The 26,813-nt window shown below is 43.2% G+C and overlaps 1 protein-coding gene across 1 annotated transcript; it reads right to left on the bottom strand.

Annotated features, from left to right (window-relative positions):
- Nucleotides 1–9,783: 9,783 nt before the first annotated feature.
- dazl (deleted in azoospermia-like) lies at nt 9,784–20,251 on the bottom strand. The gene is made up of 10 exons (XM_071896574.2): nt 20,204–20,251; nt 19,156–19,281; nt 16,986–17,108; nt 16,760–16,851; nt 15,911–15,962; nt 12,635–12,701; nt 12,352–12,491; nt 11,697–11,783; nt 11,418–11,468; nt 9,784–9,828 (listed from the first exon to the last, which is right to left on the bottom strand). Exons 1-10 carry the CDS (start codon nt 20,249–20,251, stop codon nt 9,784–9,786), a joined length of 831 nt encoding a protein of 276 aa, XP_071752675.2.
- Between the last annotated feature and the right edge of the window lie 6,562 nt (nt 20,252–26,813).

The raw sequence follows: 26,813 nt of genomic DNA, 5'->3' as shown, positions 1-26,813 counted from the left end.
ATCCCTCTGAAGGAGAGAGAGAGAGAGAGAGAGAGGAGAATGGTTAGGCAAAACATAGATGAAAGAGATGTGAGAGGAAAAGACAGTGGAGAGAAAGCAATTGAAAGACTGGAAGCGAGAGAGACAATAAAAGAGAAGGGCACCAACAAAGATTGGAGTGAGAGACGTGGGGTTGATAGAGTTTCTAAATATACAGAACACATTAGCACTTCCAATAGAGTGTGTGATAGTCACACACAAGCCTAAACCCCATCGCTGATGTGTGAGCCAGAGCTATGGGGAATAATGTGTGCGTGTGTCACTTTCTTGCTCTCGCTCTCCCTCTCTCTCTCTCTTTCTGTCTCTGTCACACACACACACTCGCACGCACACACTCTAATAATACAGAAATATGAAAGTGTCAGCCATTACCTGCTCGGTGGGCTGCGATACGGGCATCTCCTAATCAGATCGGGCTGATTGGGAGCGACATGTTTGATCAGAACGAATTAAAGCAGAAATGAGACTGATTTCCTGCCCTGTCAAGCAGAATGACATAAGACTAGACAGGGAGGAGGAGAGGAGAAGAGAGGAGAGGAGGGGAGAGGAGAGGAGAAGAGAGGAGAGGAGAGGAAGAGAGAGGAGAAGAGAGGAGAGGAGAGGAAGAGAGAGGAGGAGAGGAGAGGAGAGGAGAGGAAGAGAGAGGAGAGGAGAGGAGAGGAGAGGAAGAGAGAGGAGAGGAGAGGAGAGGAGAGGAGAGGAAGAGAGAGGAGAAGAGAGGAGAGGAGAGGAAGAGAGAGGAGGAGAGGAGAGGAGAGGAGAGGAGAGGAGAGGAGAGGAGAGGAGAGGAGAGGAGAGGGAACAGGGTATCTGCAGGTTTCAGAAAGCCAAATTGTTTGGCATGCTGTACCTATTGTAGCCAGGTGGCACAAAGAAACCTGTCATCGGTGAAAACATTTAGTGAAGACATTTAAATACTTTTTTAGACCTTAAATTTAGATGATTTATTTTAAGACTTTTTCAGACTGTTGCAGAAGAGGTGAGGAGAGGAGAGAACTGTACAGAGGGAACTGTATAGTCATGAAGCGATACAAAACTGGGAGAAGGCTTGAAACTCCTCCTCTCCTCCAATTCCTCCTCTCTTCAACCAGCAATGACTGAAAGTAGAGGAATGGCGAACGGATGGGAGGTCAGAGAGGAAAGGAGAACAGGAGGAAAGGACGGGAGGAGAAAGAGCAGCTCTCGTCTGGCTGGGCGTGGCCGAAGATCGTCAGGCTAATCCGATGTGACAGCGTCGCTACCCTCAAACCATCACCACAGTTACGCTTAATATCCCCGTCAGCCACGGCTTGTAAGAGCCACACGGTGAGGTGCGCGTCTGCGTGTGTTTGAGTGTGTGTGAGTGTGTGTTTGAGTGTGTGTGTGCATATGTCTGCCCCAACGGCAGGTCTATATCTGTATCTCTGTATCTGTTTAGGGAGCATGGAGAATGACACAGTTACTCCCATTGGGCCGAGTGCACGGACATTAACTCGGCTAACGATCCTAACAGACTACATTCAGCCTGATTTGTGTGTGTGTGTGTGAGTGTGTGTGTGTGCGCGTGTGGTAACTTACGGCCTTGATTGCACGGTACATGCTTTTGGAAAGGTTAGAAACTTGCAAAAGACAGCATCTTCAATACATTTTCATACCTCATCTGTCTCAAGACAGTACACTCTGTCATTTTAGATTTTGCAAAGAACAAGCAATTAAGAGTCATTACTCCTTCAATAGTACGTGCTCTTCCGTAATGAGGACAAACGAGGAGAAAGAGAGAGAGAGAGAGAGAGAGAGAGAGAGAGAGAGAGAGAGGGCATCATCCAACACACCGCACAATGTTACAGTATAGCTAGGGGAATCTGTTCCTTGAGCAAACCGAGCCTTTCCGATCCTCTCCCCTCTCCTCCCGTTCACCTCGCTTCAACTTCCTCCCGCCATCTCTCCTCCCCTCTTGACCCGTCTATCCCCCTCTCCATCTGCTCTTCAGCGTGTCTCTCATCACACACTCTCTCCCCTCGTCTGACCCGCGCCTCAATCACCCCTCTCCTGCCCCGGCCTCTCTGACATCCATCATCCACACACACTCGCTTTTTCATGGATCCCTCTTCCTTCACTTCTCGTTGCTCACTCTCTCTCTTGCTGTATTCCTCTGAATACAGTAAGAATCCCTGCCCGTCTCTCTCTCTTTATCTTTGTCTTTTCTTCTTTTTCCTCTCACTATCCCTTCCCTCTTTCTGTCTCTCGACCTCCCTCCCTAAATCCCTTTCCCCAACCCTACTCTCTCACTTTTTGCCTCCCTGCATCCTTCGCACCCTTCATCCCTGCCCTCTCCCTCCTCCGTCCATCCCTCCATCCCTCCCTCCCTCCCTCCTTACGTTCACTCCTTCTGTCTGGTGGCTCAATGAGCTTTCGCAGCAGAAGTGCTCCCCTGCTGAGCCTGTTATTCCCATAAACTATTACCACGTCTCCAGCCAGCCAGCCAGCCAGCCAGCCAGCCAAGTGGCTCCTGGGTTATGACTGGGTTGGAGCATACAGATTCACTCCCAGTCATTCTCCCTCCAGGCCTGGGCTTTAATACGCTCTGTCTGCCACTGGGACGAAGGCAGGCTAATATGGGACATTTAGAAGGCTTCTGCTCTAGCTGCTTAGGGGGAAAAGGGCTTTTGGGAAGGGGGAAGGTGGAGGGAGGAGGAGGTCAAGGTCACCATGATGGTGATGACGAGGATGACGATAATGGCAACGGTGATAACAACTTTCTGATCACACACGGAAACACAGAAATGTTCATTTAGACTCCCCCCCCCCCCCCCCCATCATTCCATCCTTGAGTCTCACCTTGGATCCACACCTAATTTGTCTCGCCCTTCATCTCATCTCTGGTATTTTTGTGTGAGATCTTGCCGTCTCCCAATGCAAATGATCTCAATTCTCAAATGATGTGAAAATCACATTCACCGTCTCCATCCTTCTTTATGCATAATGCATTACGCTGTGCTGAAAAATCATATCGTAACAATTTTGAACAATTCGCTTACTATTTTGCTGGTGGCAGTTGGTATTATTACTCTCAAATAAAACTTGATTTGTGCTAGTCTTGGTCTTGGCTAGCCTACAGCCCTACACCACCACCGTTTGATCCACCGTCTTATCATGCTTTTTATCAGACGCTTGTTCTGTTCAGATTCAAAACAGAGAGGCCTCTCATTTACAGATGAACTTTGTCTATGAGGTTTAGGAATAGAGCTAACTTCATAATTGGACAGAAAGTACAAGAAAAAACACAAGGTTGTAGTAATAGAGAAACTCCAGTGAGTTCAAGACTCCAGGCCTTTTTAGCTGTATGTGAGGCCTTTTTGTTTAAATATAAAACCCTTATGTAGACTTCAAAGAGAATCTCTCACTCGCTCTCACACGAACACACACGCGCGCAGAAAAGGCCTTGACAGCACAAAACATCCATTAAACAGGGAGAGAGAGACAGATAAAAGGAGTGGAAAAGAGAGGGAGCGGAGAGAAGAGGGAGACCGACAGGGAGTAGGAGGGCTTCTCATTAGAGAATCTCTTGTAACGGAGAGTTTTGAAATGACAGCAGATTTACGCGCGAGGATAATCCGTCTGCGCTCCGCCACCGCTCGGCTCCCTCTCCGCGCTCTTCAGGGGGGACGCCTGCTTACGGAGGAGCGCTATTCATCCGCCGCTGAGGGAGAGCTGGAGATGGGGCATCGGGTTGGGAATATTCACACTAAATATAGATGGAAACAGAGGGGAGGGACGCAACCGGAATGAAGCGGGAAAAGGGAGACGCTGCATAAGGAGACTCCCCAGTAACGCCAATGCTAAATTAAAAGTTTTCTGTCTCCTCCTACTGAAGCTGTCACACTTTTACTGTATTGCGGCAATAAACAAAACATATTTATCTTGTCCTCCGTCACATATTTTGTCATATATTGTTTTTGAAAAACAAATGCTTAACCATTAAAATCCACCTGTCTTACATCGCTAAAATGCTAACTGGCTAACAGCTAGCAAAAGCTGGTCGTATAATGTGACATAAATATATATAGACTGAATTACATATTTCCTCCACACTATTTTAGAGAATTTTGTGTATTTATAGTTCAGGAAGGCTTTTAAAACAGGACACACAAAAAAACTCACAGACTGTTACGGGGAGCTATAATGCTAGCTTGTTAGCTATCGTTTACCGTTTTCGTCTTTTTAGCATCACAACTATGCAACGTAATTCCTGGCCTGTTAGCATTTTGTGACTCTGATTCAAGTCACTTTTTATGGTTGTGCAGCTGTCTGACAAACAGAAAGTTATGACAATGAAAACACTTTGTTGTCTTATATGTTTCACTTAATCTCAACATAAGTGGCGACAGAAAGTGGGCTTCTTCGGTGAGAACCCCTTCCCTTCCACTCGTTTCTGGGTTGACGCTCCACTCCCTTTCTATCTGTGGAGGGGGGGGGGGGGGGGGGGGTGACGACGAGGGAAGAGAAGAAAAGCGAGAGAAGGATGAGGCGGGAGAGAGAGAGAGAGAGAGAGAGAGAGAGAGAGAGAGAGAGAGAGGAGAGAGAGAGAGAGAGAGAGCGCACGCTGGGAGCATGTCAAGTTGCTTGAGGGGAGGTGTGATCCCCCAAGCAACAAAGTAGTCACCTCAAACTGTGTTCTAATGAGGCTGCGTGGAGAGGATGAAAACAAATGATGACATTGATGTATTGGTCTGTCGCACAGCTCCTTGCGTAGCCTACTTTGCTCTAAAAAGAACAGTTAAATTATGAGCAAAGGAGGACTCTATTTGGACAGGGGCGTCAATTTGCTAAACCCTGAGCTACGGCGAGGTTCCCGCATCCAATATCATTTGTCATCAAAACTTCCAAACCCTCTAAATTTGCAAAGACTGGTGACATATTAGGCCTACTATTTGGTCAGTGTGATAAATTACTGGACGTCGCTCAGCAAAAACGCGCGGAGGGAATATTGGTCCTGAACGCTTCCCTGATGTGTGCTCTTTTACATACCGTATAAGGCTTCCAAATAGATTTCTGGCCATTTTTGCTCCTATTAGACTAAATCACTCAGGTTAAGGTATGGTGGGCACACATACATTGCCATAACTAATTGATGCCCCTGTATTTGGAGAGTGCAGGGCTTTTATGGCTTACTCTAGTCTTGCCTGAAATTACATGTTTCTGGTGATGAATTACCATTTTGCCTTTTTCTCTTCTTGTGCGTTCAACCGCGCCACACACACGCACGCACGCACACACACACACACACACACACACACACACACACACCCCCTCTCTCTCTCTCCTGCACGCTCACTACACGTGGCTGGCTGGTGGTGCCCGTTAACGGCGGCAGTTTAGTGAACGGGAAATGATACATGACAGGTCGCTTACGCACCAAATCACCCCCCTCCACCCCTCTCTCTCTCTCGGGCTCTCTCTCTCTCACACACACACACACGCACGCACACATCTTTCCCTCTCCATCCCTCCCACTCTTCCCATCTGCGCTTGGCACATTTACTCCGTCACGCATATCTTGAGTTCACTTCAACCTGTGACAGTGAGCAGTGGGCTTATACATTTCGTTTTGCCATGAATACAAATGGCACAGAGCATCACACAAATCAAAGGACCATATGTCTAAACCATGAGGTTTTTCCCCCGGTCACAACAAATGCTCCAGAGACTTCTCCTGACTCCTGATCTTAAATTATTTGCTGAGTGTCTCTTTCTCCCATATCATGACAATGAGGTTTTGTTCAACTGTCCCTAAAGTTTTGTTTTTGTTTCAGTTGTGGAGCTGTGGTAATGATCTTACTATCACATATCCCATACTGAAAAAAACCCTAAAAATTCTTCAAGAATATGATAATTTCTATATACAGAAATTTACTAAAAAACATATTTGTACATATTTGTGACACTGATGATTGGAAATATTTTTTCTTCCTATGCGCTGTTAACATCTGCTGCAAGTATCTATCCAAAATTTAAAACCTATTTTCGCCACTGACTATAGCCTACAAATCTCTATGCATATTCTGAAATAGATGTGAAATGTATTTTTTTTTTTTTGCAGTAGTCTACGATATTCCATCTTTATAAACAGCCTAAAGATCTTAACTTACCAAACAAGTCGCTCGGAGTGTGCGTGGAGGGTGTGCTGGACGGAGACACACACACACACACACTTCAGTCAGTAGTTGATGTGTGAAGTGAAGTGTCCCTCCTCTCTAATGTCTGTCCCCGTCGAGCCCGCTGTCCTCTGGATGCAACACAGAGCGGCTCATACTGCCTCAGTACCTCAGTCCTCCGTTTAGAAACTGCAACTGCTGCTGCCGCTGTATCTCACTGGCAGCTGCGAAACACGCGCTCCCTCTACCTCTCTCTCCCGTGTGTGTGTGTGTGTGTGTGTGAGGCGACAGGGCGGTCTTCACTCATCCTCTCTCCTCCCTCGCTTCTCTCCACACAGGCTGCCTAGAAACACAACAACACTAGAAGGGTACTCGGAGAGCGCAGACCTCCGCCAAGGCCAATAGTCCAGTCTTCTATGATATGCAAATGTGCAAACGCAACTAATACACGGATCCGCTCCAAAATGTAATGGGTTCTTCCTTGGCCCATGCTACACCCTTCCACGAAGTTTCACGAAAATCGGGCCAGTAGTTTTTCCGTAATCCTGCTGACAAACAGACAAACGGCACCGAATACATTACCTCCTTGGCGGAGGTAATAACTATAGTAGCTTAATCCTATAATACATTTAAGGATACTATAGAAATGCCTACAGCAAAACTATAAGTCCCTATAGAAATGTTATAGGATTAGTGATACCAAAGGCGATTTAAAAAGTACAATAAAGTACGACAAGGTCACTATAAGCTCACTATTGAGCAGCACAGACACACAATAAGTCCCTATAGGAATATTAGTGATTTTTCCTATAGGGAAGGGGATGGATGGGGGTAAAAAACATTAATTTCAAGCAAGAGAACATTTATTTCAGACCAGTGATGTTTCCAATTATTTATGTGGTCCACATGGTCAAAGTGGCAAAGGTAGCTTTGGTTCAGTGTGTCAGTGTGTCACACGTGGGCGTGGGGCTCCTGTCTCGTGGCGGTGTTGCCGAGGTTGTCTGGCTACTTGTTTGTGTGTTATGGAGGTCGCCTTTGGAAATTCATATTTCATAAGGAGCGATCCAGACTTATCCATAATTCAGGAACGTCTGACTGGGGGTGGGGGGGTGTGCAAGGGCTGGACAGGGCACCCTGGGGAGCCCAGTCACACCACCAGACTGTGACAAAAACAAAACGCTCTGTGACCAAGAGATGATGGGCTTGTTGCCAAGGCAGACAGTCAACCCAACCCTGACTGAAAACCAGCCACCGACTGACAGGCTGAAGCAGGCTTGGAGCGGCGGAGGTGGGGACGCTGCAGTCTGCCACTCCATGGAGACCAACATCACCTGCTAATTGAGAGGATGAAATAAAGAGAAAGATCCACTGAATCTCCACAACTTGATCAAGTGTCTCCAAATACAGATGATATTTTAACACAAAACACCACCTTCACAGACTGTACAAGAGCTTGAATGATAACTTAATTCAACCTTTATTTTTCCTAACAAAAAAATCCAAACCACACAAACACTTCAACTGTAACAGATGAACCAAACAGTGAGATGCCGAGGCTCTCTGAAGAACATTTCTATCAATACAATCAGACGTCTTAACTGCAGTACACAGGCAGGTACCAAGGACCCTGAGATCAATGCCCAAATAAAACTATGTAGAACTGGGTCAAGGGAAAGAAATCCAAACCAGTGCTGTATCTCGAATGCTAAATGTTGTGCATCTTCAATCACACAAGGTTGTCCTTCACAAGAAAGTTAAACTCAAAATGAATATAGTGCACACTTAAAAATAAAAAACGTAATAATTTATCACTTTTATAAAGTCACAAAAATGCTTAGTGTAAAATCACCTGCCAAAAAGTGCAAAGGGGAGAAACAAAACCAGTACAAAGTGAACTATATACAGTGAACTTCAATAAAAACAAAAAAAAAGAAACACAGATGTGATGGAACACGCTACATTGGATCATGTCCTTAATTTCAAAGTGGATTAAAACAGTTTTCCACTCTTCCATATATATAAATTGATTGATGACTATGGGAAAATTGATGCCGTGATTCTCCTCGAGCGTGAATGCTTGGAACGGTTTGAGAAACATCGGTCACAGGACGAGTCATTTCAGAGATGCGACGTGCTGACGGATCATCAGCGTGCCACAACATACACACTAAACACCTGTTCTGTGGAACCCAAACTGAAACTCTGGCATTTGACCAGGACAGGAATTCAGTGACGCTGAAAAAGGTGACAAAATCGGCATGAAGGCTGAATCGACACCCAGTGAAATAAAATAAAGAGCACAAAATAAACAAGAGTGCTTGAAACTAATGTGACTGTCAAATGTGCCCTTACACCACAGTAGATTAGTTAATAAAGTTTCTTAATCAGAGGAGCACTGGACCTGAACTGGAGTTAAAGAAGAAAAGTTAAGCATATCAACGCACACTACAATGCTGAAACAACCAAACTGCTGTCAAAACATTGTTACAGTATATATTTATATATATTCTATGTACAGAGAGTCCTGCAGAGGCCAGAAAACCCCCACCAAACTAACATTTAAAATAATTCCAACATAAATAATAAAACATAAAATATAAATAGGCACAAAGGGTGAGCTTAAAAGTCTCTTCCATCTTTTGTTTGGGATAATTAACAACAAAAAAGCAAACAAATGAAGAATGGTGAGCCCATCTATCTAGTACAGTGAGAGTGCTCTTCTCTTCCTGTGTGACTGTGGCTGTGATCCATGTGAGTTAAAAGCAGTTCAGGACCATGGTCCCGGCCAATCACGGCTCGCGGTCAGAGTGACCGTGACCAATCAAGTACAGGTGATGGTGGCGAGCTGCCGCAGTCTGTGTGTTAAAATAGGTCTCAAAAAGCCAGGGGAGGGAAGGTAAGAGAGAGGAGGGCATTCTGGAAACACTCCAAGATGTCTTGTGTTGCTTCCAGTTGTCCTGAACGTCCGGACGCCGTCCTGTCTCCATTTGGACTCACTGGAGCCACGCCTGTGTCCGAGGGAGCACAAGAAGAAGAAAAATCACACCACAAGCAGAGAGAATGGTTCCCCGTTTCAATCACACACCCCTTATGATTCAAGTCGAAACGGTGCAATCAATACAGTGAGGACTAGAAAACAGTTGTGCTGACCGTTTTAAAACCTATCACCCAAATTGTTGGGATTTAGTCCAGAACCCCGTGTGAGGAGGTGCAGTGAGGACAGAAAAAGAGCGGACCACAGCTGACAACTTGGACAAGGCTGAAGAGAGGGAACAGACACCAAAGATGAAGGAGGAGAAATGACAGGAGGAGCAGAGAGGACGAGAGACGGATGAGGGAGGTGTAAGCCAGGGATGGGAAACCACGTGCCATGAGGTTTCTGAGAGTCTGCAGGTTCTCATTCCGATGTCACTGATTAGTTCCCCCTCTCTGGTTGAAGGTGACCTAATCAGTGAAGTCAGCTGCTGTGGTGTTTGGTTGGAACGGAAAGCTGTAGACGCTCGGCCCCCCGTGGCACTTGGTTGCCCATCCCCGGTCCAGGGGGTGGGGATGACAGAGCACTACGTTTGGAGTAGTGTTCTACCTGGCGGGCGGCTCAGTGGCCTGTGGACTACAGCACAGTCAGCAAAGTCTGGACTCCACAGTCCACCAAGCTCTGGAAACGGGGTATCACATCACAAAATGAGCCGGCTGAAAACTATCAAGAGTGATGCTTAAAAGACGTGACCGGCTGCCATAAACACACTCCCAAGACACATCACTGCAACTTCCACAAATGTAGTCAGTCCATCTTTCCAAGTACACCAAATATACCTTCTACAGTGGAGGTACAGAAGAATGCAACATCGATTCAAATTGCTCATTCCTCAGCTCATTCTGCGACCAGACAACGCCATCTAGTGGCACTCACATGAACAATGCAGACTGTAGACAAGGAACACTGAATGAACACATGGAAAATGTGCATGCACAAGTTTCTCACCCCATAGAGGACCATGTAATCACCCATACTGGAGTTATGAGGTTTTCACATAACAGAGATGTGTTACTTCAAAATTTGGCTGTACATCACTGACACCACTCTTTGTCATGTCCCCACTGTGATATGCAGTCCAGTGTTTCCCCTAGAATTTTTTTCAGGCCTGGTGGTACGCACCGAAAAAACCCTAAACAGACGGGGCGCGCGGGATGGCATATTGGCACGGTCGGCTTCGGTCAGATGGCGCAGCAGGCGGTCTGCAATTTATATTTGCGTTCCAAATTTTTGTTCGCTTGGTATATTCAAGACTTAAAATAAAGTGATCACAAGGAGAGGATGACTTAATAAGCTGCATTTATTGCATAAAAATAAGCTGTGTAACCTATGACCTTTGCAAAACATTAGCATTATCACCTTTGCAAACATTAACATTATGTCTTCCATCTTCTTAATTTCTCCCTTTCTTCACAAACTCCCTCATATCAAAGCTGTCACGTTTATTTGTTTGTTTTCTCAGCAAGAGTCGTGACTTGTGATCAGGCAATAATTAGGAAAGCCTAGGGGACCTAGATCTCTCTCTCTCTCTCTAAATAATGACATGACATAATGCCTAAATAAATTAAATATACAAACCTAAACATGTATCCTTGTTTACTTTTGTGGTAATTCAGTAACAGACGCAATTTTCAAAAGGCTAGTGATAATTCAAAACCAGAGAGACCATCATCCTACAATGTGTTGCATTTAAAACTTGCATTAGTACAGATGGATTCATCAACAACAACAGTGAAGACCCTGGTAAGTTGATCATTTAATATATTTGTGCTTCTGTGGTGATATAATGGAGATATGACCATCTATAGTGTTTTCTATGGTGTTTTCCTGTGAAATGGGCGCCGCGGCACACGGAGAAAATAGACCAGACGCCGAAACTGCCGCCAGTCTGAACGGTCAAATCGGTTAACATGGGCGCCAAAAGGAAACTGGCTGCGCTTCCGCATGCGGTCTGAACCCGGCGTTTAGGACACGGTGTGATAGCAGTGGCACTCGCATCGCGTCAAGAGTTTCCCAGGCAACGACACAGAGGTTGACTCACGTTTCGGAACAGTGCTGCACAGAGGCTCCCAAACGCAAATGATTATTGATTTCCGAATGAATGAATATTTGGTGTTATTTTTGGCATTAAAATAATATTTTTTTGGCCTGGCGGGGGTTCTCGTTGGCCCGCCAGGCCTGTACAATTATAGGGGAAACACTGCAGTCACCTGATTGACAGGCCGTATCCTCTGGTCCGTGGTCCAGTGAGGTGGAGTGTACTGTGTGGGAAGGAGAGGGGTCAAAGGTCAGACAGAGGGCAACAGACCAACACAGACTCATCTCCACCAGGGGGAAGCGGAGTGGGGGGGACTGGGGGTGGGCAGAGGAACAGGTGGACCTTAACCAGGCTGAGGCCTTCATCTCATATGCAGGACCATATGTGCTCTGCCTGGGAGACCCTGCACCGCATGCTGTTTGCTGGTGTGTGTGTGTATGTGTGTGTGTACCTGGTAGGCGTAGGCGTTGGCGTTCTGTGCGTAGTTCATGGGCATCTGTGGGATCATGACCCCTGCAAAGCTGGAGTAGGAGTAAGGCTGCAAAGAGAGCCAGGGATAAACATCAAAACCACAGTGCGGGGAAGTGTGTTTGTGTGGTGAGTTGCGTTTGCTGAGCAGATGTTAAAATCCATACTGACTACGCCGTCTCTTGGAGAGGACTGGAGGTCAAGGCTACAGCAACGAGCAACTACGTTTCTCTCATGTTAGTGAGTCTGCCAAGGCTGCATCTGCACCTGCTAATGTTTTTAGCAGTTGGTATTCTCTGAATAATTCACCAACTCTGACACCATTTGGCTATGATGAATTCCTTCACAGGGAGGATGTGATAAGGTCCAATTAGCTCACTTCATTTTAATGTCTACAGTGGTAAATTGATAGCACATTGATAGACTGTTCTCCAACTTCAATAAACTTCACTTTATCTTATTGAATATGATAGAGAGAATAGGAAGGCGTGTATGATAGCATAATTATACACCACACAATATATCTGTTTATTTGGCCTGATGAGCCATGGTCACAGCTCACTTTTTGCTAATGCAATCTGCCTGCCTTGTGCAATGAGATTCTGGAAAGCTTGTGTGTGTGTGTGTGTGTGTGTTACCTGATTGTAGGGGTTGCCTCCATTGAACACGGGCGAGGGTTGTGCCATGCCCCCTCCCGCAGGCGAGCAGCAGGCACAGTAGATGTACTGGGTGGGGCTCATCCAGGGAGCTGGGCCAACCAGGCGGGACGGAAAGGACCCTGGATGGAGTAAAACATCAAAGGACAACAAGAAACGTATGTTTAGTGTTAAAATCTCCTAATTGCACTGGTCCCCTCTAATTCTTCTGGGAACCATCCAATAAACTGACTAACGTCCAAATTAAGTTAACTGGAATACATACGAGAGCTCCTTTCTTTCATGATGGCAGGGCCCAGCTTGAGTTTCCGCCCCTTAAAACTGATCGGTTGCTATGGCAAAAAGTGTAAACAGAGGAAATGTTACTCCTAGCTAGGGTTGGGTATTGTTTGGATTTTAACGATTCTGATTCCGATTCTGCTTATCGATTCCGGTTCTTAACGATTCTCGATTCCGATTCTTTGAGGGGCGGGGTCAAAACAGGTCACATGCTTATTTCACAGAAAAAAACTTATTTTTAAAAACCTTTACACAAGTCATATTCAGTCATATTCATATTCACAATTGACTTCATACAGTTTATGGAACCTGTAAATTAATTTCATACAGTTTAATTTGGTTGCTGTTATTAAATGATATATGATTCAATAATAATCTGTTCATTCTTTTTTCATTCACTGTACTGTAACTGTAACACTGAAACCCACTGAAATGACAACACGGCAACAGTCTAAAAACCAATTAATTTACAGTTTAGTTTAGGGAGCTGCAGCCCATGTGGGTGTTGACAAGAGAGAAGTAGGAACGTCTGTGCGTGATGCTTGGTGCACTTGCATAATTGCAACCGAACCAAATAACAAATATACAAAACTCAAACCCTGGTCCAGACTAGCAGGTATAAAAACTCCCTAAATTAAAAACAGTTCTTGTTGAGAAAAATAAGCATATCTGCCTTCTCAGGCAGTATGCGCAAGCGTTCGGCATAGATTGTGTCTCCCACAGTGGAGAAAACCCGTTCACTAGGTGTAGAGGAGGCCTGACACATAAATATGAAAAGGCCATGTCTGACAGTAAAGGATAAGTCATTCGCAGGTTCCACCACCAGGCAGCAGGGTCATCAGATGTAACGGTTGGTGGCATATCCTGATACATCTGCATCTCCTTCTCTGCCTGGTCCTGGATGGACATGGACTTCTGCTGTGACGTCACCTTTTGTGCATCCTCATCGGCAAAAAGCTCCTCCAGTGGAGACATTTTAGAACTTTTGCAGGGAGGTGGTTGCTAAACAGATAAAGAACAGGCTTATCACTAAAAAAGTGAAAACATCCATTAAAGGCATAGATCATGATTAAGATTAAGAACCTATCAAATATAATTTCAGCTATCATATACTTACATTCTCCTCTTCCTCGCTCTCCACTCCTTCCTCATTCTCATGGCTTTTCTCGGACAGCATTGTGACATCACCATCTTCTCCACGATCATGCTCTGTTGACTGCACAGAACATAATTGGCATTTAGATCAAACATTTTAATGACTGAGGAGGAGACGGTATATATTTGTGCATGAATGACATTTCACCTGCTCAGAGTCAGTCAGCTTTCCAGCCAGTAACTTCCCCTTGATCCGGTCCCAGACAGTGGCACTGTCGTCCATCTTTTGTTTGAAGCGTGGGTCTAATGCAGTGGCCACTTCAAGAAAGTTCCACGTCATCACTCTGTAAAACATAAATATTCTTTAAATATACGATTAACTCACAGGAATAGAATTATTTCATGTATTCTTCATTAATTTCTTTATAGCATATAGTGTATAAAACTCAGATTGATGAAGTCCTCTGCCTTCTAGGGCTGTCAAAATTGGCCAAAAATGACTTTCGAATATTCCTTCTAAAAAAAACACAGATTTGAACCATTCGAATATCTATTTTTGCGTATTATGTCCATAAGAGGGCAAACCAATACAACGAGAGACATAACTACTTGTAAAGGTATATTTATTTCAACATAAACATGTCTTTTAAAAGATCTACATACCTACACATTACAAAATAAACAAATAAAATAATGTCCTATACCGTAAAACTTCATTTAAAGTCTCTCTCTCTCTCTCATTATCAACTGTGACGGCCACTACTCTGCCATGACAAGTCCTGTCTGGGCTGTGTAGACAGGTTTCGTTTGGAGCACTTTTTGCCTCATTTTGCCCTCCACTAAATAGTGTGCTGTTACAGTAAGGTAGTGGTCTTGAGCAATGCTAGTCCAGCCGTCACTAGTGAGGGCGATGTAGCGACTTCACTAAGCTCAGAGATTATATTGGACTTTTCTATCTGGTACCAAAATGGGAGTAACCGATTTGCCAAATAGTGTACTTGGGGTTTATAGAATTGATCATATCCCTGCAAACACAAAAACAAACATAACATATAATGTTACTGTAGGTCAGGGGTGGGTAGCTAGCTAGCTAGCTTAGCTCTATTCTTATCTTTGCTTACCTAAATGTCGGTGCTTCAACATCTGAGAAGGGATGCAGCCTTTTCACCACATAAGCTGTGACTTTTCTGTGGCACTCCTCAACTTTCTCCGCTGACATCTTTCCCTTTGCCGCTAAGGTGAATGGAGTGTGACCTCGTGGGATCGCTGGCTTGTTCGCTAGAGCAGTAGGCCGGCTACTACTAGCAATCTGCGACTGCGAACATTCATCTACGAAAAAATACATTACAGTATTTGCACAAATTTGACACAGTTTTTAGCAATTCGATCAAGTATAGCTAGTTTGCTGTCTCGCTGTTAAAAATAAGACAAACGTTATTTAATTTTCACTTACCCGATTGCGACGAGGTGCTGGCTGTTGGCTGAGGGTTGACTGAGGACGAGGCATGTGAGGGAGAGGGAGACCGGCGCAACACGTCAAACACGGTACACTCGTCGATTTGTACACCATGCTGGCGAAGGTGTTTTGCCATGTTAGTAGTGCATCCTCCCTTGCACGAAATAAGTTTGGCACAGGTGTTGCACTGTGCCGTCCCGTCATTTTTTCGAACAAAATGAAGCCACGCTTTTGAGCGCCGCTTGCTGTGGTCCATGATGGCGCACGGCTCTACCCAGACTCGTGTGCTCTCGCTGCTCGCTACTCTTATTGATCTTCCCACAAAACAAAAACAAAATGTATCGCTTTGCGCAGCGTCGTCCAGTCCAGAAAGAGCACCAGTGTGTAGCTTAGGAGACGGGAAGACATGCATACATTCAACTCGCATACAGGCGCAGCCGCGCAGACGGAAACTTCTTCTACGTTGGTTTTACTGGCGGATGACAAACCAAAGGTGCATGCCGCCACCACGGACACTGAAACTAGCGCGAGTGAAATTTGTTTAGGAACCGATAAGCAGAATCAAAATAAAAATTTCTTAATGATTCCTTTGGAATCGGAATTTTGGAACCGGTTCTAATTTGGAACTGGTTCTCGATGCCCAACCCTACTCCTAGCTGTACAAGATAAACAACAGGACAACAGTTCCAAAGAAATACTACTTGCTCTTACCTCAATGATCGTCTGGATGTTGACATCTTCACTGAAGTACACAAACCCATACCTTGGAAAGAAAAGAGACTTAACATTTAGTATTGTCAGAACACAAAACATTTTAACTTCAGTACCAATACAAATATCCAGTAAAATACGAAATTAAAACTGGAATAAAGTAACGAAATGAACTCATAAATAATATCATGCATAAAGTCATGAAATGCAGTAGTCAAACAATCACCCCATTAACTGTAATACGCATTTTTACCCACCAACTGAATTGGGAACTTAAAACGTGTTGCACTGGAGAACACGTTACTTAACAGAGCTGCTGCCTAAAACAACACTCTCATCACAACAGTCAGCATGGACCACCCAAGTCATTTGGACCAGGCAACAAACAAAACAAATTTATGCATAAATAAATTTTAAAAAGTTGACATTTTTATGCAACTGTCCATTTGGCTATGACATTTTTATATAGTTTGGAGACAGAAAATGCATCAAGCTGCATTTTGACTGAGATGGTAGTTCTGTCACTCATAGAACAGACAGATGTCTCGACACGACTTATAGTGGGGCAACAGTACGAGTACCAATAACAGGCTCAAGCTAAAGCACTTGTAATTTGTCTCAGTGAAGGTCACAGATAAGTGTAGTGACAATTTAAGTGAGTCTTTTTCCCTCCACAGAGAGAACAGTGCCATTTGATAAGATATACACTCACATTATATTTAAAATGTAATGGTCTGTAAAAAGATCTTGTTGTAGCCAAAATTGTCAATATTAATAAAACTGGTACACGCTGGCAATTATTCAAAATAAAGTACTGATACTTGGGCGTCTCTAGACAGCGAAACTCACCCTTTGCAGATCCCTCCTCGGTAAGTGATAATTTTCACTTCCTTGACAGCACCAAACTTTGCAAAGAAGTCCCGGATTTCGCTTTCATCCACCTAAAAAGTGTCATGAATTACAGGTTTAAAACAAAATGGGGTGGAGTGGACATACCTGACCATGTTAACTCCAGTATGTAGCACACATGTGCACTGTACAGATCAAGTACACTGCACAATCCGATTTTACTCACCTTCATGTCAATCCCACCAACAAAAAGTGTGTTGGGAGTCAGTTTGCCCTCAGGTAGAATGTAGCCATTTGACAGCTTCAGGGAAGGTGAAGCTTGATAGCTGCTACTTTGTTTGTGGATATCCTAACAAACAGCACACGTATGTTTTTGTATGAACGTGAGCAATAACATTATTTAACTTATATTTTTCCAGAAACCAAAGACTTGAGCATGTGATAAAGTTGCATTATCTGGAACGGCTTCACAGACAATATAGTAATGGTGATTGTGAGAGCATTTCTGGGGATAAATGTACATTTTCTGGTTAATAATTTTAAGCAGAATAAAATAAAGGTCATCTGGACACAAAAACAAACGAGGACCTAAAAATCAACCATTATCACCAAAAAACAACATTCATTGTATATTGAAATGCTCCAAATTTTGAATATTCATAACAGATATTAATGGTGTTTTCCTCTAAAGCTAACATTAACCCCGGCTTGGCATGTGCAAGGAGAAAGTCTTCTTTTAGCTAACACGGCCAATAAAAAAGACCATTATAGTGGCTAATTTACTGCTAATATTAACACGGTCTATTTTGACGTCGACTTGTAAGCCAGTGATCTTTGTCCACCTGGTAGCAGGTTATTGCGATTGACGAAATTGTTTCGGTCTAAAGTCGGCGGTCACTAAGCTAACGTTAGTTGTGAACAAATAAATCCCACACTAAACGCTGTTAGCCCCCGCTAGCTACCAGCAGTTAGCTAGTGCGCCTTTTTTACGGTTCATCGGACATCGTTGGCTAACTTGGCGAACTTACCTAACACGAGAAAGTTAGGTTATCAATCAATCAATCAACAAATACAATCAATTAACCATGGTCTTTATATGGCTGCTAATGCAATAACAAAATATCACGTAAAAGTGTCAATCACTTACCATATCTAAAACCATTAAAACGAATAAATTAGCTACACACTCCGAGGCGCAAACAAAGTTGCCGCTTGTTCTGCCTGACAGTCAAGGCTGCTGAAGGAGCCAATAGGCCCTTTTCACAATGACGTCAGTTAACTTCCGCTTTTCCGCGAAGCAGTGTGTCTTTACTTCCGTTTTACCGCACCGGAGACTTCTCCAGAAAATGCAGGAATGCTCAACAACCACTCGAAGTAATTTCGAAAGGTAAAGTTAAGACTAATGATGTTTACGTATTTACAGTCGTTTTTTCTTGGTAACGTTATCGATCATTTCCAATTTACCATTCTGTAACTGCCTTAGATGGTTGGGAAAGTAGGCTAGCTAGCAGCAACTTTAGCAACAGGTAAAATAATTGCTGCCTGCCTGTGCTCTAACAAGTTTACTTACGCTTTATGTTAAGCGTTTACTTTTTATATTAATGTATAATCACTCACCTCTTCCAACACTGTTGTTTAGAATAGCTTGATAGATACTGACTCTTAATCAAAGCTAAATGCTAAACCATTTCCATATGCTGATGTGATTCATCATTTTGCTCTTTCCTTTCTCCCTGTGTCCATCTCTCTCAACAGCAGCCCATCCAACAAGCATGGCACAGTCATCAAGAAGATGCTATTGCAGTGTTCCTTGTTGTTCTAATAACAAACAAAAATTTCCCTATTTGAGTTTCCACGATTTTCCTGTGGACGCAGAAATACGTGCCCGTTGGGTGAGGGCGATCAAAAGAGATGAGGGGCCGAGTTTCAAAATCCTTCGTGGGAGCACCTACGTGTGTAGTCAACACTTTGCCCCAGAGGATATATATACATCAGCCAGTGGACGAATCCGGATTAAACGAGGAGCAGTGCCATCTAGATTCCACTGGAATGACTGTGGTAAAGGTAGGAGGACAGTGTTAATAGTGTGTCAGTGTCACAATAATTTGTTATATTAAGTTATAAATATTACAGTGCCTTACAATTCATTATAATATATTTGTTTGAAATACATAAAGAAAAAATACATGTATGAAGGTTGAGTATTGAGTTTGTTTTGCATTTGCTTTTTAATACAGCTTGTATTAATCCATACAAAAAATGAAAGCATAATAAATTGTCCTGTTGCCATATAAAGCATTTGTGATGTCATGTTAAATTTTGTGATATTTTTGGGGACTGAAAAATGATTACTAAAAATGTATCATGACAATCAATTGTATCAACATATTTCACACCTCTAGGAAGAGGCTCACAAGCTCGGGAGTCAGTTTACCAGCGAGCAAGAACGCGCCGTGGTGCTGCTGTCCTGGATGACTCTCAGGAGATGCCTGTCCCAGGGGACAGCACAGAGGAGGCATTGCCTGCAGGTGCAGTGGAAAAAGATCATGACTATGCCTGCCATCCTTCTCCTGGTTAGTATTACAAAAAAGAGTAACAGCTTATTCTGTCTTGCAGAAAAAATATATGGCAGTGAATTACATTGTAACTATCTTGTAGTAGTATTCAGAGCAGCTGGACTTGCTGTGAAAAGACTTGAAGATGTTTCGCTGCTCATCCAAGAAGCTTCTTCAGTTCTACTGACTGGTGGGGATGTGTCTCTGGGGTGACACACTTAAGAAGGTTAAAAAGGTCAGACATCCCCACCAGTCAGTAGAACTGAAGAAGCTTCTTGGATGAGGATCAAAACTTCTTCAAGTCTTTTCACAGCAAGCCCAGTTACTCTGAATACTACTACAAGATATGAACATGACCTGGATGACAGAACCTCCACAGACATTACATTGTAAACTTCATTTAATTTTATTAGTCTCTTCACCTCATAAGAGAAGAGTCAAGAATTATTGTCAAGCTCACCAACAAACAGCATCCAGTAATGAAGACTGAGTGAAAATGGATAGATGGATGAGTGATACCTATCAAGGTGTATGCTCTTTCTTCCCCTTAAGGTAAACTGGACGGTGCCACTCAGAGAATTCAAGAGTTGGAGCTGCAAGTTTTGTCACTAGAAATTGAAATCCAGCAGCTGACAGTTAAGAAGCAGCAGCCACTGATTTTCAAGTTTTGTATCACAGATGAGGACTTTCGTTACTACACAAGATTCAGCTCAAAGGAGGTCTTCACTGTGTTTTGGGAGTCAGTTTACCCCTCTGCTTCAAGGCTTGTGTACTGGTCCAAGGCACAGCGAACAGCACAAGATACACCTAGCCCTCAGCGAAAACTTCCACTCATTGATGAATTCTTCATGTTTCTCTGTCGCGTTGCAGCTGGGCTTCAGGAGAAAACCTTGTCATCCATCTTTGAGGTCAGCTTGTCTACAGTTAGTCGCGCCATCTTAACGTGGACTAGCTACCTTTACCAGGTTCTTGGCTCGCTACAATTGTGGATGACAAGAGAGCAAGTGCAGGCCACAATGCCTGACAAGTTCAAGCTCTACTGCCCTCTTGTGAGAGTGATAATAGACTGCACCAAGATCCGCTGTGAAACAGCATCCTCCCTCTCACTACAGTCGGAAACTTTTTCCAACTATAAAAATCACACCACCTTTAAAGGTCTGATTGGCATCGCTCCATGTGGGGTTATCACATTTGTATCCAAACTGTACACAGGCTCCATCTCAGATATAGAAATAACTCGGAAATCACAGATCTTACAGTTACTTCAGCCAAGAGACGGAGTAATGGCCGACAAGGGTTTCCTGATCGAGAAGATGCTGTCGGAGGTGGGGGCAACCCTCATCATCCCTCCACTGAAGAAATCTACTCAGCTCAGCATGGAGGACACCCAGAAGACCCAGGCTATTGCCCGTCTGAGGATTTTAGTAGAGAGGGCCATACGCAGGGTGAAGGAGTACCATATTTGGGATGGGCTTGTTCCTCTTTCTATGGTAGGTTCAGTCAATCAGCTGTGGGTCATCTGTTGCCTAATGTCAAACTATCAGGGACCTCTTGATATCAAAGGGGACAAACCAGTCTGAAGCTTCCCCTCCCCTTCAAGTCACATATTTCTTGGATGAGCCTAATTCATTACTGCAATTAGCTGTGTTTGGCACTGTAGATGGACTGTAAATAGAAGTGCTATGTAAATGTTATGTTCATTGGTTATATTGAAAATAAAATATATATGAAATTATCTTGTAAGTTTTTTTAATGTTATATTTTGCATGAAGGTAAGGGTAATTACTGTTTCATGGCTATTAATGAACTTAATGTTGTGAAGCATTCTGTAAAAACTTTTGTAACTTAATTAGTTTGTCCTGAGTAAAATGCCTACATACATCTTTTACATTTAAGGAACAAGAACATTTTTTAAACTTGCATCTTTTTTTAATTTACACATTTGGTAATAAAATATAAGTGGGGGGAAGGAAAAAACTAATAAAAAGCTTCCATAGTGGCTCAAAGCATAATCTAAAACTTACATACAATTCTCATCGCAGTTTACAATTTCAGTCCATTTTTCATTGAAAGAAAAAAAAATGTATTTACAACAGGAATTGCTTCAAATCAATTTCACATGTTGTCACTTGTTCACCTTCCACATTAACCTAAAACTATTTACATGTTATAAAATTCTGCCTCAAGGTTTACAACTTAAGAAGACATCTATGTAGATGTTATGACAGAAATTATCAAGCTTCTGTCGCATTGAGTAGATAAACTCCTCATCCCTAAAGAGTCTCTCAACTGTGAAGTCAGTGTGGGTATCTGTAATGAAATCACACCACTGAAGTCCGCTTAAGGCCAGTTGGCCTTGAACCTGATAATAGTACTTGTGGCTCTTCTTAAGGCAGGCCTGGCCTTTAACTGTGATCAGGTGTTTAACTTGTGCAACATTTTCAACATCGCAACTCTTTACTTCAGCCAGCCCAAATGGTGGTGTTTCTCTTGGGTTGAAGACTTTAGCATCAGGGCTGGCTCCAAGGTGAGGTGCATCAGGGCGGATGATGATCCCACATTGTGTCACAGAGACATCACAAAAATCGGAATATTGCATCAGTATCTCAGGTTCCAGATCCAACCCTCTTTTCATAGCACCTGTCTGAGGAGTTCCTCTCAGAATGCGGGCTGCCAAGGCTTTGGCGGAAGACTCCCAGCGAACATGGCATATTTCACGGAATCTGCTGGCTGTAAGTCGGGGTTTGCGTACCTGGGTCCACAGCTGGCATTCTGACTGCTGTCGGGTTTCTGCTTCAATAGTAGCAGAGATCTCCCGTGACACCTTTAGGCTCTCCAAGTGGCATTGTTGCTTGTAGTTGGGCTCGAAATCTATTGGAAATTTAAAGTCGTAACCGTCAACAGGCAACTGAGGAAACTCAGGGGCACCAGGGTGTTTAATAATGTCTCTACTTATTTCAGGAGGGCACTGATAAGAGAGCACAGACCCAAATGGCACAGGGCCAAATTTAGAGTCCACCAAATTAAGTTCCTCAAGCCCATGCAGCAATTTGCATATCCTCGGTTGTGGACGGATGTCTTTCAGTTTCTCCCCGCTGGCCATGACGTGAGGATCCGGAAGAGGCCCTGACATAAAAGTGAGATATGTCAAGTTTAATTTAGATTTCATTATAATGTCACCCGACCTTTCACACTATAGCAGACACCCACACTTATCACCTCGCTGTACATGTTTGTAATGCAAACTGTCCAAAATAACTCTCTCTTTAAAAGTGTTTGTTAAGCTGCCCCAAACCCTGATACTAAGAATTCATCATAAATTGCCAAAGATAATAATATCTACTGAAGGCCTAAATAAAAAGTAATAAATACTATTCACTGTTACGTTTGTTATGTTAGAAATGCATTAAAATGTTTGTACAGGTGGGGGCTCATTCAGATTCACCAGCATATGCTCTGTACAGTGTGCACTTCACACCAGTCCTGAGACTATTTTTTGTCCTTGCCACTGGTTCACACCGCCATGTCATTTGTAGCCTCTGGTGCAATTCCCTGTAATATAATAATGATGCACAATTAATTGACAAAAGTCAATACAAACTGCTAGTCCAACATCATCAAGTGTAACAAATACTAATATCTGACCTGTGTCCTAGGCCGGTGCCAAGTCTGCAGTGAGCTGGTGCATGACAGAGGCAATGGCACCGTCTTGAAGCCCATGGTACTGTAGTGAGCAGTTTGAAACAGAAGTGCCACTATGTGATTGCATAGTGCTTTCCCAGCACAGCAGGAACATGACATGCACTTCAGTACCATGGGAACCTTTTCAGAATCAAGTGTAACCTGTTAATAGAGACATAACAATGAGTGTTGTTGCTGCACAACATTTTTTACATTTATTATATCTACAAAGAGCAATGGAATATAAACTTAAGGATTACAGTAAGTGTATAAGCTTTGAACATTATTTTTATTTTGACTTATCACACAGAATCTTTCTCAGTCTTTATTGTCCTCAAATAACCCACTTCTGTTTTTAAAGATATGTACAAAGTTGTCTTGGAGTTTAGCTACACAAAATCATTGACATCAGACTGAGAAACACACTGAACTACAGTGGAACTTCGTGGGATACTGCAAAGTCTCTGCAACCGCAGCAAAACACAACAAAAAGAAAACGTAACTCTCTAATCATAATGTTAGATAACTATTCATCTGAGAAACCTGAAGGTAATGAGCCTCCTCATTTTTCTTCATTGACCTGTGACATCGTCCTGTCACTGTCACCTCATCGTCAACTACATTCGAGACTGTGTTCCAATACAATGTTTGGGAGAAAGGGCGCAACATTAGCCATGAATACGTTACTGATTTATCTTACAAGACTCTGTAGCTAACAGCAGTAATATGTAAAAGTGGTTCCAACAAGAGTTTGCGGTCTGTACTACAGTAACCTAATCAAGAACAGGGCCTAAAGACTTTCTTTTTGCAAAACAGAAAGCTAACAGATTGATAATATCAACTACCATTATCCCAGCACCTTCGCTAACGCTTCGCTAGGGCTAGAAAAGACAAAAACACTTACCTTCATAATTAAACAGGTACCGTTCAATGAAGAATTTGTAGCCTTTATCGAGTTTGGAACGTGTCGTAAGCGAAAATTTGTCTGCAAGTCGTTGTACATCATCTAGCCGTATTTGTGGCAGATGTACAAGGGACTGGGTGAACGCCATGCTCCGAGCGGAAGTAAACATACACCGCTTCGAGTCAGAACGGAAGTTGTCTGACGTCACGTGAAAAGGCCCTATTGAAGGACACGCCCAACTCATGCACATGACCAATCTAACATCCTATTATAGCTACTAAATTAAAAGTATCAATTTAGCCTATTTTATAATTTCACATGATCATGCGATAATGTAAACCCACCAGGAAAAGTAGCCAAAAGTAGGTAGTAAAAAAAAAAAAAGTAGTAGTAGTAGTAAGTTTACGTGAAAACTGCCGCTGTCTCGGTCCTTGAACAAAAACAAAATGCGTTTATTTTGGTGGCTAGGTTATCATTAGGTGTATAGTCCCTTTGTTTTGTTTTTTTGTTTTTTTATCATATAAACAAAGCTTGTGGGAGGCAAAGCCCAGAATAGCGGCGCTCTATTAAAAATAGATTTAACTGTACTCTCTGTCTAAAATAGAACTTAATAAAGTGTAGGGGTAAATGCTTTAAAATGTACCCATGTAGAAGTGAAAGAACACAGCAGATTGAGATGTAGTGAGTCACTGTCTAATGTAAGTGCGCGGAGGTCATAAAAAAACGAAATAGTTACCATGAGGGGGCCAGAACGAACATGTCTATGGATGCATCAACTCATATGGCTCATATGGCGTGAGAAATTAATCCATCCTGGATTTAAGGTGTGGAGGTTGAGATTTGGCCCAGTGGTTTGAGTTAAGCTGTACTGAGGTTGGCTGATTCCTGCCTTGTGCAATCCTCTGATTACTATAATCCCACATTTGCATATAGGCCTAGTGCACTCTACTCAACAGAAAGGTGTTGTTCTATGGGCCTACTGTTTATGCAATACTATGGCACAATGCATCCAAAATCATTATATCCAACATACAGTGTGTTATTATATACTGCATTTGGAATGCAATATTTGTAATTAGTTGAATCAGTTGAATATACTGGTTTGTTGATTGATGAATAGCATTAACCTATATCCCACTGAAGTGAATTCTACAAATATCACCTTAATGAATCATTATGAGATTACACTCCCAGAGTTGTAGAGAATGTGAATTTGACTGTCATCTCTCACATGAACTTCTGAAGGACACCTTTCTTAAGACATGAGATCAGCACAGTACAGTGACACCTGATGAACTAATGGCATGAAAACGTGACAGTGATACCTGATGAACTTCTGAATTCTTTTAATTGCTTTTAATTACTTCTGTCTGTTGATGGATGATTCCTCTGAATTTCAACACCAAGTCAAGCTCTTGGCTGACAACAGTCAGAGGGTGTCGACCCTGCGTATTGCGTCTGATGAGGAAGATGAATCAGATGAAACGGTACAAGCCATTCTGGTAAATGATGGTGAAGCTAAACAGCATCTGACAGAAGCTCTGAGTAATCCTGTGACGAATGCTCCTGGTTTCAGCAATGACGACCAGCCTGCTGCGAGCCAGATTGTGTCTCCTGATAGCAGCTGTAGTGACACAGCAGCCCGTAGCTGCAGCCTGTCTTTGCCGGTCCAGAACACCTCCTCCGACTTGGACCAGAACCAGCAGCCAACTGGGACTGACAAGTGGCCTGCCTATCCCCAGTACTCCATCATCCCACCAACCTCCAAAATATCTCCTTTCGCTGTGGAGAACCTCCAAACCTGCTTTGTCACCCTCAACCTCTACTATGAGACTCAGTCAGACTCCAGCTGCAGCTCTGTCCTGAGTGGACAGAAGCCTTCAAAAAAGAGGAAAGGGGAGGAACAGCTGGTGGTACCGTCAAAGAGGAAAAAGACCTTGGATTCAAGCTTTGTGTCAACCTCTATACCCTGACTTCAGGATGCCTCCAGCCATTCTACTCTCCAAAAGCCCTCCACAAAGAGGCGCTTGGAAGAATGCGGGGCCAACGGAGAGCTGGAGGATGAATCATGTCCAGAAAGGAAGAGGGCCAGACTGAACGGTCCATATCAGCAGTAGGACTGACTGAGGAGAACAGCACCACAAAGCATCTCTTTTCAACACCTGAGAATGTATTTTATGTTCTTAAATAAACATGCACAACAAGGACAACTGCGTATACAGCATTTATTGTAGTCAATACATTATGTAAAGGTAGAGTTGATAATGAAATGGAGGTCTCTTGACTGGCTGTAGATGTACTGTATGTGATGCTGTTTTTTTGTTAAAATCAATTATATCTAAAGTGGAGGGAACATTCACAACACACACCACATATCAAAACACTCTATCTAGGGGGGTTGCATTGTAAATTAGCCTTTAATGCGTAGACACACAGGACGTTGCCCGGAAGCTATGACCAGATAGGCCTAGCTCAATCTAAGAAAAAACATAGAAAACCACAAAAACTCAAACGTTCGATTAATTTAGCGATCCTAGTTTGAAAATGAGCAAATCACCAAAAAGACTCAAAGACATGAAATCCACGATATATAGTGTTAAATCATGGGTTCTCTAATGTAGTTTTGTGGATGAGACCTTGAGCTGCTGCAGCCATTGCTTTGGTGAATAACTTCAGCCTACAAATAAACTTCATGATATAGTGGGAGGATCCCAGGTGCCTTTGTTTGTGAATGCTCAGGACTGGGTGTCACTCTCACCTATATGACATTACCAGAAGAATGGTGTAAAACTGGCACAAACAATAACAGACAACTCCCTTCTCCTATGGCTCTTTTTATTTGACCTCCTGCTGTATCAGCTTCCCTGCAGGCCTTGAAGAGGAAGAAGCGCTTGGAGCAGCAGCTCACCCAGAT

The sequence above is a fragment of the Centroberyx gerrardi genome, chromosome 19, assembly GCF_048128805.1.
Source record: "Centroberyx gerrardi isolate f3 chromosome 19, fCenGer3.hap1.cur.20231027, whole genome shotgun sequence".
Classification (NCBI taxonomy): domain Eukaryota; kingdom Metazoa; phylum Chordata; class Actinopteri; order Beryciformes; family Berycidae; genus Centroberyx; species Centroberyx gerrardi.
Note: the sequence above shows the minus strand (reverse complement) of the source record. Positions and strands in the feature narration are given on the sequence as shown.

Excerpts from the sequence above, each read along its gene's own strand:
- dazl (XM_071896574.2), bottom strand. The coding sequence starts at position 20,251 with ATGGCGCGACTAACTGTAGACAAGCTGACCTCAAAGATGGATGACAAG. Across the intron at positions 16,852-16,985 it reads TTGGTGGGATTGACATGAAG|GTGGATGAAAGCGAAATCCG; the intron begins GTGAGTAAAATC and ends GACACTTTTTAG. Across the intron at positions 11,784-12,351 it reads GAGGCAACCCCTACAATCAG|CCTTACTCCTACTCCAGCTT; the intron begins GTAACACACACA and ends CTCTCTTTGCAG.